This window comes from Grus americana, chromosome 16, assembly GCF_028858705.1.
Source record: "Grus americana isolate bGruAme1 chromosome 16, bGruAme1.mat, whole genome shotgun sequence".
Taxonomy (NCBI): domain Eukaryota; kingdom Metazoa; phylum Chordata; class Aves; order Gruiformes; family Gruidae; genus Grus; species Grus americana.
In genome coordinates, this window is record NC_072867.1 from 11,507,249 (window position 1) to 11,525,525 (window position 18,277).

General features: G+C 36.1%; 1 protein-coding gene across 7 annotated transcripts; it reads left to right on the forward strand.

Moving 5' to 3' along the window:
* The first annotated feature begins 57 nt into the window (after positions 1–57).
* On the forward strand, positions 58–17,493 carry STX2 (syntaxin 2). 7 transcript variants are annotated; one of them, XM_054844776.1, is made up of 11 exons: positions 58–215; positions 5,544–5,615; positions 6,132–6,231; positions 7,706–7,780; positions 8,299–8,372; positions 8,566–8,674; positions 10,409–10,482; positions 10,586–10,723; positions 12,126–12,236; positions 13,568–13,695; positions 15,132–17,493. In XM_054844776.1, the coding sequence occupies exons 1-10, from the start codon at positions 186–188 to the stop codon at positions 13,649–13,651; spliced, it is 867 nt and encodes a 288-aa protein (XP_054700751.1). In that variant the 5' UTR covers positions 58–185; the 3' UTR covers positions 13,652–13,695; positions 15,132–17,493. The 7 variants fall into 7 exon arrangements, with proteins under 7 accessions (XP_054700751.1, XP_054700750.1, XP_054700755.1 ...); XM_054844775.1 differs by lacking the exon at positions 13,568–13,695 and adding an exon at positions 13,777–13,875; XM_054844780.1 differs by having other exon boundaries at positions 13,568–13,616; positions 15,132–17,492.
* Positions 17,494–18,277: the final 784 nt, after the last annotated feature.

Here is an 18,277-nt window from a genome sequence, read left to right on the forward strand (position 1 = left end):
CGAGGAAGGAGCGCGGGGAGGTGGCGCGGCCCGTCTACAGCGCCGGGCTGAGCGGGGCGGGAGGGAGGGAGCGAGCGAAGGGGTAGGCGGCTCCGGCGGCAGCGGGCCGGGCGCGGGCGGCCCTCGGCAGCGAGCGAGGAGCAGCAGCCGGGGAAGCCTCGGGGAGGCGCTGAGCCGCGGCGGGGATGAAGGACCGGTTGGCCGACTTGGCAGAGGTGAGGGCTCGGGGCAGGTCGGGAGCGGCGGGGCGAGCGCGGAGAGAGGAGAGGCTCCTGGGGAAGCGGGGCGGCGGGCTGAGGCGAGGAGCGGGGCGGGAGGGAGGGGACAAAGACGGCGGAGTGCGGGCGGGGAGGCGCGGGCCGTGCGGGCCGTTACCACCGCCTGAGGTAACGGTCAGCGGCCAAGGTGGATGTTCCGCCGCGGAGCTGGCGCCTCGGCCGGGTCCCTGGGGCGGGGAGGTCTCCGGCTGCCGCACGCTGTTTGCCAGCTCCCTTCCCGGGGAGGGGGGCGGCTTCCTCCCGAGGGCCGGGGCGGTGCGGCGGAGCCTGGGTATCTGGCAGCAAAGTTCAAGCTTCTGCGATTTTTATAGATCACCTTCCCCCGCTTCCTCCTGACCGCTGGCGCGTTTCAAACGTTTGCGTTTTGAATGGCAGATAAACTAGATAATAATTCTGTTTTCGAACTGCCCGTAGTATAGTGGGGTAGATTTATCTGCTTGGGAACTATGTAACCAGCAATGCGTCAATAAAGCTATCATCGGCAGGTTTTATTTTTTGCGTGTTTACAAAATGGTAGCTGGTTGTGTTTATACGCTCCTTTCCTTTCCCTTATTTGTGCTTTGAAAACAGTATCCTAAAAAAGAAGAGCGAGTTGGAGGGAGGTACCATCATGTCTGTCTTCAACAGGATATGGCTTGGTTAAAATAAAAGGATATTTGACCTTTTTTTTTTTTTTCCCCCCCCCCCGGAAAGCAATGGAAATAGAGAACACACAGGAGTTCCTGTGATAGTTATAGGGCTCCATATATATGTCAGTGTTGACCTGTGTTGAGCTGCATAAAAGTTAGGGGCTCGTTCATCTTAATCTCATCTACATTTTATCACTTAAAAGTGTATAGTTGATATGCCATTTTGAAAAGTTGCATACCTGAGGGAGATGACTTTTGTAAAACTTGATTTCTGCAGGGAACTCATGGAAGTAGAAACTTCCATTTACATCTTTATTTGAAATATCAAAAAAGATCATGATTTTGTGAAGGGACTTTACTAGTATAAATGCTTTGAACGGTGATCCTTGATCACACATATATAAGATTGCTTTGAAAAGGAATAAACTGAAAAAATAATGTATTAACATTTATTTGCATATTTTCCAAACTGTTTTAGTTTGATTAGTGTAGTTCCATTGTATTTTATTTGGCTAAATCACTAAGTGAAGAGAGTAGAGCTTATATGCTGTGTTTTTTGAACAGGCCTGGGCCTGCAGAATCTTCATGAATAACTATGCCTTGTCTCTTTCCTTAATATAATAATGTAATTGTATATTACTTTGTACCTTACATGTGTACCACGTTGGGTCTTTGCAGGAAATGAGGTGGATAGAACTTACAAGTAGTTTTAAGAGATCCTAGTACTTTATAGCCAGTCTACCCTGACCCATTTTAACTAAATGTAAACTTAAGTTTCCATGTCCTCGTGTGTGTGCCTGGATTTTGACGGCAAGCAAACTATTTTGTCATTAAAAGTTGTAACATTTTCCTAGATTTCCCTTTATCTAGGGAGAATGTTACTTATCAGTGTTTGTGGTCCATTAACATAATGAAAGTATCAAAAAGCTATGATAATTTTAATACACTGTGTTTGGGCAGTTAAACCATGCTAAAATGGTTGCTGGAGAAAGGAATTCTTGAAGACATGCAGATTATATAGCCTTCAGATAATGCTGCTTCCTCTTATTTTCTAGCTAGAAAAAGTCTTCTAGAGTACATGCATTTTCAGAAGATAGCAACCATTTGTTGCTATTTGTATTTGTCCGCTTCTAGGGGACTATTTTAATGTCATTTCTAAATTATTCTAAGCAAGCCAAAATTAACTTCTTCCAGCTGTTTGAACTGTCCTTTAATACAATTAATTGGACAATTGATCAAATCCCAGACTAGTTTTAGTTACTTTGAGCATAAATGAGTGTACAATTAAAAGAAGAATAAAAGGTTCTCTCTGATCTAGTATGCTATTTTCAGCAGTGCTTGATAGTAGATACTTAGGGAAGAAAAAAAACCCCAAAAACAAAATAACAGAGCAAGTACATAGCAATGATTGTGTAAAATATTCTCCCAGCCTTCGATGGTTTGCTGTTCACAGATACAAGTCCATCTTAAAATGAGCTGTAGCAGCTGTGTTCAGACACTCAGTTCAGCACATTTAGCTACTGTCAGATATTAAAAAACAGATGTCTGTTAATAAAACTCATTCAAACTTTTTTGTTATTGTTAAATCATTTAAGAAAGAGGTAAGATGTAAACCTGTTTATTGGGTGCTATAGAAAAAAATGCAAAAGGATCCTTTTCAGGAGGAGGAAAACATTATTGAGTTCTTTTTTTTTCCTCAGGTTAATTTCTTACATTAGTCTTTGTTCAAACATGGAATTTTCTGAAGATGAGCTTTATGTTTCCATGTCATAACAGCATAATTTCTTGTAGACAGTTACCAGGTGATGTTTTTCTGGTTGTACAATAATGCTACTAAATGTGTGTTAATGATTGACCTGCCAAAGCTGCCTGACAGATCTCCATGGCCCTCTGTAAGTCCTCCTTGGCTTACACTGGTGCTATAAGGAGAAACTCTAGAACTCTGTCACCCACTCCTTGGGTCTGATTTGTTGGGACAGTGGTGGTCAGTTGTTGTCCTTGCAGCCTGCCAGAGGAATACAGGTGATCTGGACTGAGGAAAAAAAACTAACCTTGATTGGAATTTCAAGGGCAAGTAATAGTAATGTTTTTAGGTCAAAAGCTGTTTTCAGTTTCAAAGTTCAGTAATTAATTTGGTAAGACATCTCAAGCTAGACTTATTTATGCAATTCTATAAGGCATGAGAAGTGTGAGAGGTTTCATAAGGCATCAGGATAGCTCATACTTGGAGCTGAGAAATGACATTGAATATCTGGATTCTATCATATAAACCAACTTTTGAGGGAACTTGATATATTTTATAAGTGTATGAATGTTTATGGAGTTGTATGGCCCAGACTTTCAGTCTCAAGGTATGAGATGCAAACAGACTTCATTAGATTGCTCTTGGCATTGATGTGAAACTTTTTATCAATTTTTTGTGATACTGCTTATACTGAGGAGGTAAGGTCTGGGAGAAACAATATGTTTCTGCTAAACTTGATGACAAAAGTGAGTTCTTGGTTCAATTGTGTGCTCTGTCAAAAGCTGTATTTAGGTAAGTAGTGATTTAAGAATGTTGAGAATAGGGGTTGACAAGTCATCAAGTGTCTTTGAAGTGCTGATGTTCGAGGTAGGCTGTCCATCAATCCTTCAACAAGTTGTAGACAGCAAAGTTATCTGTCACTTGGTGGTGTTGTAACCAAATGTGAAAGCAAAATAAACGTGGAACCAACTGCAAGGAGGGTAATCATGATTGCTTCCTCCCAGCCTAGCACCCACAGGCAGGACTTCTGAGTAAGATTTTTGTACCTTTCATTTGTTTAAGATTCACTCAGGTGTCTAATGTTTTACCAAGATCTTCTGACCAAACTAAAAGCTGACACGCTGAATTTCTTAGCTGATACTATTTTCATTATTTTTAGTTCAGTTAACTAAACACAGGATGTAGTTATAAACAATTAGATTGTTCTTACTCAGTAAATTTAAGCAGAAGGTGTTGTTTTACATAGATAATGAAATTCCATGTCTTTAAGGTGTAGCTCATTCTTAAATATTAACTTATAACGTAGCTTTGTAGCAGTGCAGTCTCTGGTATGGGTAAAAGTTGAGTAACTTCATTTGGGCACGGCCTTCCTTGCTTATTTGTATTAAGGAAGACTGTTAATTGATTACAATCCCTAAGGAGAGATTCTTTCATATTGAGTTCTAGCAATCATCTTCCCAAAATGAGTAACTACAAAAAGTCTTTAATGACACACAGAACTATGAGTGATTGGAAGGTGGTCTGGAAGAGCAATAACATCTAAATTCCTTTATTTCAGTTGAGGCATTGTGGTTCCCCTGAGCATAAAACCCAGATGATTTCTGACAAACATATTGTCATAGGGCTTTATGCACTCCCTGAATTTGCAGGACAGGAACTGTCAGAAAGTATAAGTAATAACTATCCTTGAAGATTTGGGGCAGTCTTAGATTTTGATGCATAGTTCATAATTTAGTATAACCTTCTTTATTAGATAGTAGCAGTGTTTGGCATTGGATTAAATTGCAGAATTGTCGTGCAAATAATACAGATCTCACTCAAGAAGTCCTTTGTTGCTGGTTTTATTAAATTAGGTAACAGGTTCAGGGTTTAGGAGCAGAAGGTGGGTGTTAGAAGGTCAAAGGCAGAGGGGCTGGTAAGAAAAAAGGAGTTTTGAGCATGAAAATCCCTTAATGTTACCAATCTTCTAGGTTTTTTCTAACAGACAGCCCATTGACTTTATGATAGAATAATGTTTTCTAATTTTGATTCAATGCAGTTCAAACAGTCAGTGCTCTACAGAGGGAACTAGAGAACATGGAAGCTGGAACTCTTTGCCTCTATATGATGCATGTTAATTCTCCCTCTTCCTTCAGTAACATTTGAATCTCAGTTACTGTCGAGATCCATATATTTTGCTGGGCTGGTGCAAGGGTTAGGGAAGTGTGACGCAGGGAGCGCGTTGGGCTGCGTGCCCTGGAGACCCGTCAGCTTGAGCTTCTGCCTCCTTGGCTGCTATTCTAGGCTTTATCGATGATGTAATGCATGTGTGGTTTAGTGTAGCGTAATTATGTGTGAATTGATGTGGAATGGCAGCCTTGAAAACACCCAAGGGCAAAACTAGTAAGCAGATGTTGATAGCTTTTTGTTCCAGCTTTCATTAGATGTGTAGCTTATTGCATCAAAAGTCAGTCATCAGCATCCCTCTTAGTATTTCTTTGAGAGGGTTTGATTTACTGTCTCAGTAAACCAAATATTATTTTCAGTTTGTGTGGGACTCACTGTGGAAGTATGTTTATGCTGTGAGAGAACATTTACATGCCACATTGTATTTTAATAATTTTTATGACAGATAGTGAAAACTGACATCACTTACAGACTGGTTCTGTCCTGAAGTTGTTTAGAGGAGTACATGCCTTAGCATTCACAGCTTCATGGTTGTCAGGTGACTTTCTTTGACCTCTCCGCTTATTTGTTTTTAGATTACAGTCCTCAGAAAGGAAAACTTACTTTTTTGACTTTGTAGACTATTGAGAAAAGTGTGTATGCAGTATCAGTGCAGAAGAAGTCATCGTTGTTTCAGAACAGTGTCCTGAGTTTTATTTCATAGGTTTGTTTTGTTGTCTTTTGCAGTGCAAAGGAAATGAAGATGGGGAGACAGTTATTGTTGAAAAAGACCACTTTATGGATGACTTTTTCCAACAGGTAAAGTTATAGTTTTCACCATGCATTAAAGACTTACAGTTTTCTCTCCGTGCCTTTTAATTTCTGTAATTAGGTTTAACAATTCATCTACACCCCCCGCCCCCGACATGCTTTGTAGTGGAATGCCAAATCAAATGTTGGTCACACTTTTGCTTGTTTAGTTCAGGGTATTTTCTGTCTTTACTGCATAGGAGTGTTTTTAACTCCCTGTTGACAAGGAATTTGCTTATAGAGTTGTAAAATCTGTTCTATTAAGAATAGTAGCACTTAAGTTTTTGGCCATATAGAATATATTTGCTATTAAGAATACCATTATTTCTTAAAAAAAAAAAAAGTGCAAGCTGTTTAAATGTCAGTATTTCTGCTAGGATTTCTGTTAGATAATTACAAATGTTGCAATGAAATACTGTACGACTTTTATTACTAAAGTTTTTTGTGGGGTTTTTTGTTTATTTGTTTTAAATCTTTGCCGTGAATTATTCTAATGTTTTCATTGCCATATTTCTCTTCCTCTAGGTTGAGGAACTTAGAAATAATATAGCAAAAATAGCACAAAATGTGGAAGAAGTGAAGAAGCAGCACAGCATTATCCTGTCAGCACCAAATCCTGAAGGAAGCGAGTATCACTTTTTAGATTTCAGATATGTGTGGCTAGATATTCTGAAATAATTTTTGTTTGTTTTAGGTCTCTATAGGAATAGAACTTCAGGTGTTCAGAATGCAAAATGTAACACAATTTATTTAAGTATTTCCATATTTAATTTGGAATTAATGTTTTCATTTGCTTATTTTTACCTTTTCTAAGGCTCACTTGAATAAATACATTTTGCAGAATATTTGTTACATCATCCAAACCTTTGCTAGACCAAAACTCAGTTTAATATGGTATCTTGAAATTGATGATGTCTTCAGGAACTTAGAAGCTACCTGTATTTCTTTTAATTTGGGAAAACGTTGAAGCTGTCAACTGAAGCTCGTACAGCAGAGCCATTATCTTCTCTTAAGTCTTCAGTAGGGGCAAGATCCTGTCCGATACTAACACTACAGCCAGCTGCTTCCGTGGTAGTAAGAGTGCCATGCTGGATCTTTGTAACCCCAAAGCTGAAAGTGAAGATGCGCTTTCTGAACAGAGAACTTGAAAGTTTAGGGAACTTACCCAGAAACATGGAACCTTTTCTGTTCTCAACACTGCTTAATTCAAGACATGCCTGGAGTGGTGGGCAGCGTTTAAAGAAAAGGGAAGAAGAGATGCTGAGATATTTTTGTGGGATGTTGCAACACTAGCTTAACATCTGCCATCTTGTTGCTGAAAACTGAAGTTTGGATGTCAGTTTTTCTTTCCCCTCCCTATTTCCTTTGTTTATGAATGGGCATATGTTTGCGTTCTTACAAACGATTTTTGTCTTAACAATCATGTACAGTCAAGGAGTCTCAGGTTTAATAAGGGTTCATCTGAATGCTTAAAATCTGTGGTCTCAGTTCATTTGTCAGTTTGTGTTTGTGCTAAAAATTGTGTTCAATAATGCGTCTGAATTGTGTAGGAACATGGCATTGCTTGTAAGTAATGTACGCTCTTGTGAATGTGGTGTCTTCAGTAAATCTGTTAACAGAGATCTAGCTAAGTTCTTAATGAATACTCTGTATTCTCCAAAAATATAGGTAGCATGTGGTACAGTCATGTTAATAAGGGTACAAGCAATGAGTCCGTGATAAACAGAAGATCTAAAAAAAAAATGTGAGATAAATCTCTTTTTTCACTTGATAGACTTCAGTGAACTTCCATTTTGACCAGCAAATGAATATTGCCCTGAAAGTGTTACATTAAGAAAAACCGTAGAATATTTTATCACCTGGCTTAGTTGGTGATTTGGTAGTATCATTTCCTAAGTGTAAGGGCCTGTCATAAGGAGCAGGAATGTGATAGTATGCTGTTAAAAAATCATATTTAAAGTACTTAAGAGTATAATAAACATCTCTGCATGGTTGTACTGAATACAGTTATGAGATTGCAAGGTAGAGGTTGCTGGCTTACTATTGTCAATCATTAACAGTTCTAAAAAATGGTTTTTTTTTGTTTTGTTTTTTTTAAGGAACAAAGGAAGAACTTGAAGAATTAAATGAGGAAATAAAGAAGATTGCTAATAAAATCCGAGCCAGGTTGAAGGGTAAGCTGTGAAGAGAAATGAAACTACTGTCGCTTGTAATTAAGACTAGCTAATTTTGCTGTGGTTTTCCCCTGTGAATATGTCTTAATTGTTTAACATAGGTTTTGAAACATATTGACTGGTTTAATGTTACTATATTACAATTACTATATGCTTTTCTCCTTCTATAAACACTAGAGTATGGTATTTATTATTTAAACTGTAAAAGCAGCCCATTTTGTTACACCTTTTAAAATTTTTCCAGACCAATAGACAGTAATGCGACTCTATTGAGAGTATTGAAGTAGTTACTGTGTTTCAAGATCTGTGCCAATTATCAACATTATTTGAACTGTGTGTGTGTGTATGTGTATATATGTATATTGCTGCCACTCCTCTCCTCCCCTGAAATGTTAAACATGTATGAGGGAGCTTGTATATGAAAAAAGTAATAATTAATACTATTTACAAAGTAACTGAGCTACACTGTTAAATAATGGACCAAGCATTGACTTATAATATTCTTGTATTGTTCTTAGCTATTGAACAAAGTTTTGATCAGGGTGAAAATGCTAATCGGACATCAGTGGACCTCAGGATAAGAAAAACACAGGTATGATCACTTAATAAGGTTAAAGTATTCTAGTAAATGAGAGAATGAGTTTCACTTTTCTGAAATAGTTTCAGAACTTCATGTTCTGTTTTGTTGGAATATAAATACCGCTTTCAGTTGTTGTGCAGTAGTATTTGCTGTATCAAAAAAACCTAAACATTTTTGTTCCACATTTTTAAATCCTCAAAAACAGCATTCTGTATTAGCTCACAAGTTTGTGGAGGTCATGACGGAATACAACGAGACCCAAACTCTTTTTCGAGAACGCAGCAAAGGTCGGATACAGAGACAATTAGAGATAAGTAAGTGACCTCAATATGCTTTTTTAAAAAAAGATTAATTCTGTTGTTACTACCTCCCTTGTTTCTTACTACTTAAAGATGATACAAAGCATTGTACCTCTTGGACATCTTCTTGAAGCATGTGAGGGAAAAGAAGCAATTTTATCGTATGGCATAAATTCTTTGGTACTGCTCTTTAGAACAGCTGTAAAAAAGACAGGGAAAACTTACTAAATCATTTCTTTTATGTTGAAAATTATGAAAGAAAATATCTTTTTCCTTTGTTACCTTAATTTTCAGCGTGGTATCTTAAAACATTAAGAAAAGCTGCGTTCTGAAGATAGCAAGTATTATTAAAAGCCATTCCAAAATTAACGTGCTAAACAGGACATCTCTTTCTATGCTATGCTCTTTTTGTCGATAACATTTATTAAATTCAGCTGACACAAAATCAGTGCTGCTGTTAGATGTACTCTAATCATTTGTTGACTGAGTCACATTTGACTACTTTAATCATTGATTATTATGAGTATTCAGAAAGGTACCTGACTCTGCTCTGTACTATAGCACCTACCTCAGAAGGTGTCTGAAAACATCCATAACACGTTGTACCTAAAATTAGCCTTTTTTAATATCTTCTGTAAAAGCAAACACATGTTTGCATTTACTACTTTAGCAATATAAAATGTTGGCAAATTGTAAGACAACTTTGCTTTTCACTTGCTTCTCAAATTTGTCAGTAGGCTCCCATGCTAATGGTTCAATTCAGCATTTCAGCCAAGTTTATCAGGCAAGTTCAATTCTTCCATGTTTTAGGGGAGGGACCCTAATACCTCAGGACGTGATTCTTTTAAGTTAATGTTGTTATAACCCAATTAGAGCCTTCAGCTTTCTCTCAGCACTGAAAATTTTAAAGCAGGTTTTGCAGCATTCTTGGGTATTAACATCAGAAAGTAATATTCAAACTGTAACTTTCATCTGCTAGGACAGAATTATGTAAGTTATTACAGATATTCAACTTTGCATGGAAAGAATAGAGATTTGATATGTAATTTTTAAAAGCATACTGTACAACTCACTTGAATGTGTTGTGTAACTCATAACACTTGCGTTTGTCATACCAGTGTGATCAATAGGATTCAGTTTGCTTAAACATGCAATAATAAACATAATAAATACATCAATTGTTAAATGTCATACGAAAAGTAGAAATGTAGGTACGCTATGGGTAATCATGTTCTCTATGTGGAATATGAATGTAATCCTGTGTTGGTAAAATCAAATTTACGTGAAGATTTTATTGCCCATGCAGTGGTGGCGAGCAAGTAAATTAGGTGCCAATGTGACATGATTGAATAGGTAAATATTGAATGTTATATAAATACTCTGTATCTCAGGTTCTTCCTTCTGAAGAACACTCAATTTAGGAAGGTTCATATGAACATTGTAAATGGTTCTAATTGAACTCTTGAATTTGACCAAAAAAAACCAAAACGAAACCAGCAACAAAAAACCCACCACTAACCAGGAGGAATTCTTCATCGTAGCTTTGAATCTACATTGGTTTTCTGCTATCACTTGATATTTTCTGATTTTCATATGCAAAATGGCAGTCGGTAATGGCTAAACACTACCTTGTTTTATCGTGGAAAATGCTCAATATGAGAATTCTCTTTGAGTTGTCATCCTTCTGGTATGGTAAAGTTTTATGTTCCGTAATGAATAAGTGATGAAGTACTGTTGTTTTTATCCTAGCTGGAAAGACCACCACTGATGAGGAACTGGAAGAAATGTTAGAGAGTGGTAATCCTTCAATTTTCACTTCTGATGTATGTATTTCTGGTCCAGTTATGTGTGTCTCCTGCTGCTTCTGCTATTTAGAAGTGTGTCAGCACATACTTATGTCCATATCTTTTTTTTGTTCTCTTGAAGATTATATCAGACTCTCAAATAACTCGGCAAGCTCTGAATGAAATTGAGTCACGTCACAAGGATATTATGAAACTGGAATCTAGCATACGGGAACTACATGAAATGTTTATGGACATGGCAATGTTTGTTGAGACTCAGGTAAGTGAACCAATTCAAACACCTTTATGTAGTGGGAATTTTCCCCCCAGTCTTCCTCTTTGAAATATGCAGAAACAATTGCTTATATTCAGATAATACAGACCTAGTGTTTTTTGACTGTGATTAGAATATCTGAAAGTTAATCACTAAAGGTGTTTTGTTCTGTTTTAGACAAACATACAATCTAGATGTGCTTGTAGTATATGCTATAAATAACTAAGCATAGACTTTCTTTTCAGTTGGTATACTTAATATTTTCTTGAACGTGCTTACATTGCAATATGCTTGAACACGTTGTGCATGTTTAAGAAAGAACAACTGTCTCCTGGAATGTTGGCTTATATCTTGGGAATATAGGATTCTCTCAGACATGGTAAAGGACTACTGTGGTAAAATAAATTGTGTGTTAGCAAGGATGTACGCAACTTGTGCATACTACAAACTTATGATTACGGTTATAACTAACGTGAATGTAAAGGGATTGACAAGTCAGGCAAATTGTCTCATTCATAATCTTTGTCTTGACATGTACATAAATTCATTCTATTTGTAGTCTTTACATCCCAATTATCTAACAAAAAAAATTTTAACTTCTGTTCTTAAAATTCTTTGACTTGTGCAGGAAAGTGAAAAGAATAATGTTCAGGAGAGAAACTTTCCTGAAAAGAACTTTTTTTTTTTTAATTGGGTTTTGTTCTAGCAGTTCCGTGTTGCTTTGATATTAAATATGTAGCCAAGGCAAATTGGTAGCAGTTTTCTTTAGAATTAAAAATGAACAAAAGTTACTTGTGCATCATTCTTTAATGCTTTGCTGTTTACTGCTGCTGAGTATTTCTTCTGATGGACAGAAACACAGGTAATAGACTTCCTGTAATTTTTCACCAATCCTCCATTTCATTACCAAATTTCATTCATCATAATTAATTTGAATTTGTTATGTGTTGACATTCTAAACCCTCATTTCTGAGGAACTTTAGAAGTTGCTATTATATGTGTGCATTTTCTTAGATAACTCTTGATCCTTGTGTTAAAATAGTCAGTATCCTTTCCCACTTCCAGGCACATCAAGGATTTCTGATCTCTTTAGTATGTCATTTTTAGTCGTGGCTGTTAAAACATACCTTGCATTCAAAGGTATGTTTTCAGGTGTTCGGTATTTGTTCCTGCAAAAGGGAGAAACATGCCTGCCCTGCCCATGAACATTCGTTGTTTGGTTAGAACTTTGAGCCTTTGCTTCTCATTTCCTTTTTCCTTTACACATCAAAGCAGAAAAAAGTCAGCCACTAATATGTACATTTTTCACTTTGTTTTAAACAATTGTTGACGTTCGATAGCCTTTCTTCTCTTAGGTTCATTAAACAAGGATCCAATAATATTTTTTTCTTTAAAATTTCATTTTAAGGGTGAAATGATCAACAACATAGAAAAGAACGTGATGAATGCATCAGATTATGTGGAACATGCAAAAGAAGAGACAAAAAAGGCAGTTAAATATCAAAGTAAAGCACGAAGGGTATGCTGTCTTTCTGTAATTGTGCTAGCCAGTATATTCATTTAGCACATTATGAAGTGACCTTCAATTTTAGTTGACTTTTGTTGTTGTTGCTTTATTCAGTCCTTCAAAGTAGAACTAATACATACATTTTACTTTTTTGTAGTTGTAAAATTTAAAATTGGATTAGAAGATGTTGTTATAAATTAGTATATGACAGGGGAAGATTTACCAGAGGATTTTACAAACAAAAGTTATCTGAAAGAAATCAGAACATTTCCAATATAGGGTTGGGTTTTTTCTAGTTAATATTAAAAATTGATATTACCAGAAGAGAACAGAAACTTCTTGTACTACATAAGCAATTCATGCACAACTATGGCTATGTTCACAATTTCCACTTAAACTGTCATTACAGAGTGTAAAAACCCCAAAAGAAGAATTAGTATGCTAGTAGATAAATTCACAGGTTCTTCTCATCAACTACCATGAGACCTTAAATTATTCAGACTCTAAGCTTAAAGGTTTTTGGGTCTTTATCACTGGTAAACTTACCTGGATTTATAGCTATAAAATTGCCATGTTAGCAGGAAAAATAAAATTATTGATTTTGCTGAAGCAGGCTTACTTTTATAGAATTCCATCTGTAATTATTCCTTTTACAGATAACTACTTTTATACTCCTGTAAAAGTACTAAATTAGGGGCGCCTTCCCTCTGGAAAGGGTATGACATTAAACTGTGATGCTCAATTTTGTAGAGGAATTGAGCTCAAAGTAACATTCAGGGATTTTCCATTGGCGTGGAAACTTGTTTTGTATTTCAATAGCTCTCTTCCCCTCAGAAAGCCAAATGATGTATTCCGAAATCAAACTACTAAGCAATTTATTTTTGTATTTCGTAACTGTATGGCTGCAGTGACTGAATTGTTCTTCTGACCTAATTTCCCCTTTTGTGATGCTGTGCAATTTTGTGAGGCTTTTTATGGCGAGTTGGATTTGTGAGAATAATGTATCTTTATATAGATAGACAGATATCTACATATCTACATACTTGTTACATTTAAAAATATTATTTAAGTGTCAAAAGAGCCCACTTAATGTGTTTGTAAATGGTGGTTTTCTCATCTTGGGTAACTATATAGGTATTAATCATACTAGTTAACCTGTAAACATTGTTTAAAATTGTTAATTCTTATGCAAGAGTATACAGATACATTTATCTCAATTTGAGAATACTGCAGGCTTTAATAAAAACGAATGTGATCTAAAACCTGACTATTTTAAAAATTGAAAATAAATGCAAGTCTTATTGTGCTTAATACTAAAATAATAATACCTTGTTTTTTGACAGAAAATGTGGATAATTATCATTGTGTCATTGGTGTTGATTTCCATAATTGGTCTAATTATTGGTTTGTCTGTTGGTATTCCGTGATGCTTGGATAACCTCAGCATGCATGACTTCCTGCCAGTGTGGCAGTAAGTAACTAATCAACTAATTTTGCTCTTGTTTTTGTCTGGCAACTTGTATTGTTCTACTAACCCTTAATATCTGTACAGTTATGGGGGAGTCGGTTTGAGATGCATTGGTGGATCTTCTCTGACTCTGCATACTATAAAAGCGCGGTGCATGTGAATATTGAAAACTGACATCTAGTGGTAAGCTGCTCAATCTACAGAATGCAGTCACTACATAAAACTCATAAACACAGAAGGAAATGAGACCAAAAAATCCAGTTATTGTCTACCATTCCTTTGATTTGTTTTTTTTTATACTGAAAGTTCACATCAGCAGATAATCTACGCTAAGACGTGGAATACTAGTTACACTGGGAAGTTTGTCAAATGGGGTTTACTATGGTTTTAAGTAGAGCTTTTATAAGAGTAGATGTGTACAACCATGAAGTTGGCTATTACGTCTTGCAGAACATCCTAAAATTTCTTCTTTTGAAGCTGTTTATTAATACTAGATTAAATGAAACAGTGGGAAATAATGTATTTTTTAAAAGGAAATCTAAAAAGATTTGAACTGGAATTTTAGGACATAAATTTGAGAATTCTTTCAATCTTCAGATTTTTTCTGTGTTAATCTACCATTTCTTGTCAAGATAACACCTAGCCAGGCTAAGTAGAAAACAGCAGTTAACTCTTCTGAGTCCAATAGAAACTCAACTTTTTACATGCAGTATCTTCAAACTATATATATGAAGTGCTATGAGCGGGATGTTGTTTTAGACACCTAATTGGGAATTCAGTTTTCTGTACTAACACTCTTTGAAGTTTTTAGTTTTGATGTTAGTTTCTTCTCAGCTTTGGTTTATGGGCAGATAACAGGGTTTACTGCATCATTGCTTGTAGTCAGAAATACCTGACCTAATGTGAGACTTTGCATGTACATAGAACCCATCTCTTTTGTTTGTTTGTTTTTGTTTTTTCCTTGCAGCTCTTCTGAGCTATTACCTACACAATGTCTTTACTGATGTTTTATTGAATTCCACTAAGCGTACAATTGTAAAGGTTTGAGCAGGCTACAAATATTTATCCAAGGAGGGTGACAGTAAGCAGTGTTACTGTACTTAGACTTGACCTTGATAAGTAAACGTTCGCTATTGCATCTGTTTCTATACGTAATGGTATTTACAGAAGTTGGGTATGAGTAATAACAATTATTCTGTGAAGCAAAATAGAGAAATGTTAACACAGATAGCTCTATCTTGTAACTATGGTTACATGTATGTTAGAAAAGAAAGACTAGAAAGACTAGGAAATGATATCACTAAGTATTCTTTAGAAAGAAAATAGAAACACTCAGATTAGGTATCAGTATTTATTAATTTTCTATGGCTGTGCATGTATTTAAACAGTTCTGTATCTGACAGGGTATTTGAATCTCAACTTTTCTCTCTTTTTTGCAGAAATTGATGTTCATAATTATATGTGTAACTGTATTGCTTCTGATACTTGGAATTATCCTAGCAACAACACTATCATAGCAAGCACATTCCAAGAGTTCCGAACCTTCAGAAACTCCAAAATACATCTTCAGTAAAACCAAACCTTTTTTAATAAATGATGCCTTACGCTGTTCCATGATGACGACCTATCACTAACAGTTAAAAATTAAAACAAAATCACTCTTAATGTTTACTCATAAATGAAGATGAGAATGTATTAGGGTATGGATGGATTTGCATCATAAACTATACATTTGTGAGACTGAAACTTGCTCTTAATTGTTTTGAACTAAAGTAACTTGGGATTTTTTTTTGTATGTCAGTGTTACAAACAGTTTAAATAGGGAGTTGAGAGACTATTGAGTTTTGATGGTTTGGCTTTTTTCCTATTGCTAATACAATTCTAATCACAAATTCTAGGACTTACCAGTGCTGCTTTTGCTAGCACTCTTGTGAACATTTTTATGAGATGTAGCCTTGTCTTTAATTATTTAGTCACCTTAACCTTTCTAAGCTTTATACTTAAAAAATGTTTCTCCAATAAGTGCTAAAATATTTTATCCTGAAAAGACTACTTATTTAACTGTCAGCCTATGCATTACACTTGAGAAGAAAAAAAAACACACTTTTTTACACTTCCCAGGTTTTTTATTTTTTCTTTCAATGTGACTAAGGTTAATTGCTTTAAATATTTACTTGCCTTTATAACAAAAGTTAGTTGTAACATTTCTGGTAAAAGAACGCAGTAATGAAGCACACAGAATTTGAACTTGAGCAGATAATTTTACAAATAATCCTTGTGCAAAGGAAACTGGTGGATCAGTTTAGTTCACTGTTCATATGAATTTGACAAAAATTACACTTTCTCTCTCTAAAGCCAAGTCAAGATTTCTTATTCAGTAGCTTGCTAACGTTGATGTGTGAATATAGCACATGGGGATAAACTCCTCAGAAAAGTCTGAAACATAATACAAACTAAGACACTGATTTGTTATGAAATGTATGTGTCATTATAACATATATGAAGTGTTTTAGTATCTGCATACCTGTTGTAATGCTAGCTTGCAAGACTTGAAAGACTTCAAATGTAACAAAATAACTGCATTTAATGTTACAGGTTATTTTTGTATTTTGTGTGTAAAATATTTGTAACTTGAATTTTTGACTTCTCATTGTTTAAGGATATCCATGTAGATATGTAGATATATTTACACTGTAAGAGGATTAGAGGAAAGTATAATGTGTGCCTTTTTAAACACAGTCTAAAACTACGCTTGTCAATGTTTCCAGATATTCAGCTATAATGTTTACTGCAGTAACTTGGTCCTAAAAGGTTAGAGTCTTTAAACTTAAGTTTTGCTGAAAGTGTCTGAGATCAAAGTTACTCAGTAAACTATAATTCAGTCTGACTTAATGAAATTCAGCAAAGTTTACAATTTATATTGTATGTATCAATATTCCTGCTTTGCTGTCCAAATACACTGTGAATGTGCTGGAGCTATTCAGATGTCAAACATGTTTAAAAAAGAAAAAAAAATTATTATTGGTCTTTTTGCAAGTCAGCCATAAAGAAGTCGCTTGAAAAATTTTGGCTTCGTTGATGAACAAATTTCTTTACCTCTAAGTCCAGAACACTCACCGATGTTTGTGAGGAAGTTTACATGCAAAGTAAGGAAAGATTGGTTGCCTTAGTATTGGTTCTAGGTAAAATATATTTTTATTCTATAGTTTTCTAGATTTTTATCAGTAAATATTATTTATACAGATAGACAAATTAGATTGGGGGGAAAAAATCAGTTCTGCTGTTTAACAGCTGGTTACCTAAAATGACCCCCCAAATCCTGTCATGTTGAATTTTTTTTATTTATAATGCAATAATTTGCCAATCAAGACCAGAAATTTGATTAGGCCACTCCGTACTTTTTACTTGTTATATAGCTGCCTCAATGAGTTTGTTTTAAAACAAAACAAAGCTTGTTTTTCACATGAACGTCTTTGCTCTGTTAATATTGGAGGGGAAGTAAATCTCTAACCTATGCACTAATAAATTTATCTAAGCAAGTATCTTGTGGCTATTTTTATATTCATGATGTTATTGTGACCTTTGTGCATCTTTCCAGTAAGTGCTTGAATAAGGCTGGTATGTTTTTGCATGACATATGTCACACAACTGATACCTAAAGGTAATGTAAAGGTAGTGTATTTCCTGAAACTTTTTACCCAGAAAGAAGTAGAGATGATCAAAGTAGGTGTAGAGATAATTATGAACGCATTAATGGGATTTATTTATTTAAACTATGCCCATGGATTTTTGCTTTAAACTTGAAAAATATGGGAATTATTTATTTGAATAAAGCTATTCATGTATTCTCAGAAATTCCTCAAAAGTGCATATTTCACAGATCAGAATTAAAATACCTTCCTGTTCCCTGCCTACCCCAGAATTGGAAGTTTTGGAATAGATTTTGGGTTATGATGTACAGAACAGGTAGTAACTGGAGTCATTCCCCCTGTGCTGCTCAGAGCTTTTTGCTGGCGTGGTGCTGGGTGGTGGTATCCCAGTGGCGATGCTGTACCTGTGTGCTCTTGGTAGCCTGGTTCCTTCCAGCTGTGGCCAGCTGTCTGCAGTGCCTCGATCGTCAGCGGCAGCGGTGAAGAGCGAGCAGCCTGCTCGGTGCCGACAGCCACGGTGGCTGCGCTGGAGGGACGGTGGGAAGGAAGAGCTGCCACCAGCACTGGGCAGCACAGGGACTGGTGCTCGTCTCCTCCTGGTGCCTCTTCTCCCTCATCTTCCTCAGTGTATCACGTGTCGAGGTACATGAGCCTTTCATATGGACAGTGCTCTAGCAAATGCAGTACAAGTGTGAGTGTGGTACTGTTTAGGGAAAGATTGGTTGTGCTGATCTCGTGTGGGACTTTTTCAGAGAAATTCTGAGGAAAAAATGGCCAAGGTTTCCTTTGCTTTCATTTGAGTCAGTGCTGTCTTTGTCCAGAAGTAATTGTTGTTATAACATTTGTAACAGTCTAACACAAACGAGGATTTGCATGCAGAGTTAATAGCAAAGCACTTAGAAGCTGGGAATTGGCCAGCTTCTGAGTAACTGTAA

Bases quoted from the DNA above. Each gene is read 5' to 3' on its own strand.
- STX2 (XM_054844780.1), top strand. From the start codon at position 186: ATGAAGGACCGGTTGGCCGACTTGGCAGAG. The intron at 8,675-10,408 runs GTAAGTGACCTC...TTTTTATCCTAG, and splicing joins ACAGAGACAATTAGAGATAA to CTGGAAAGACCACCACTGAT. The intron at 10,483-10,585 runs GTATGTATTTCT...GTTCTCTTGAAG, and splicing joins CTTCAATTTTCACTTCTGAT to ATTATATCAGACTCTCAAAT.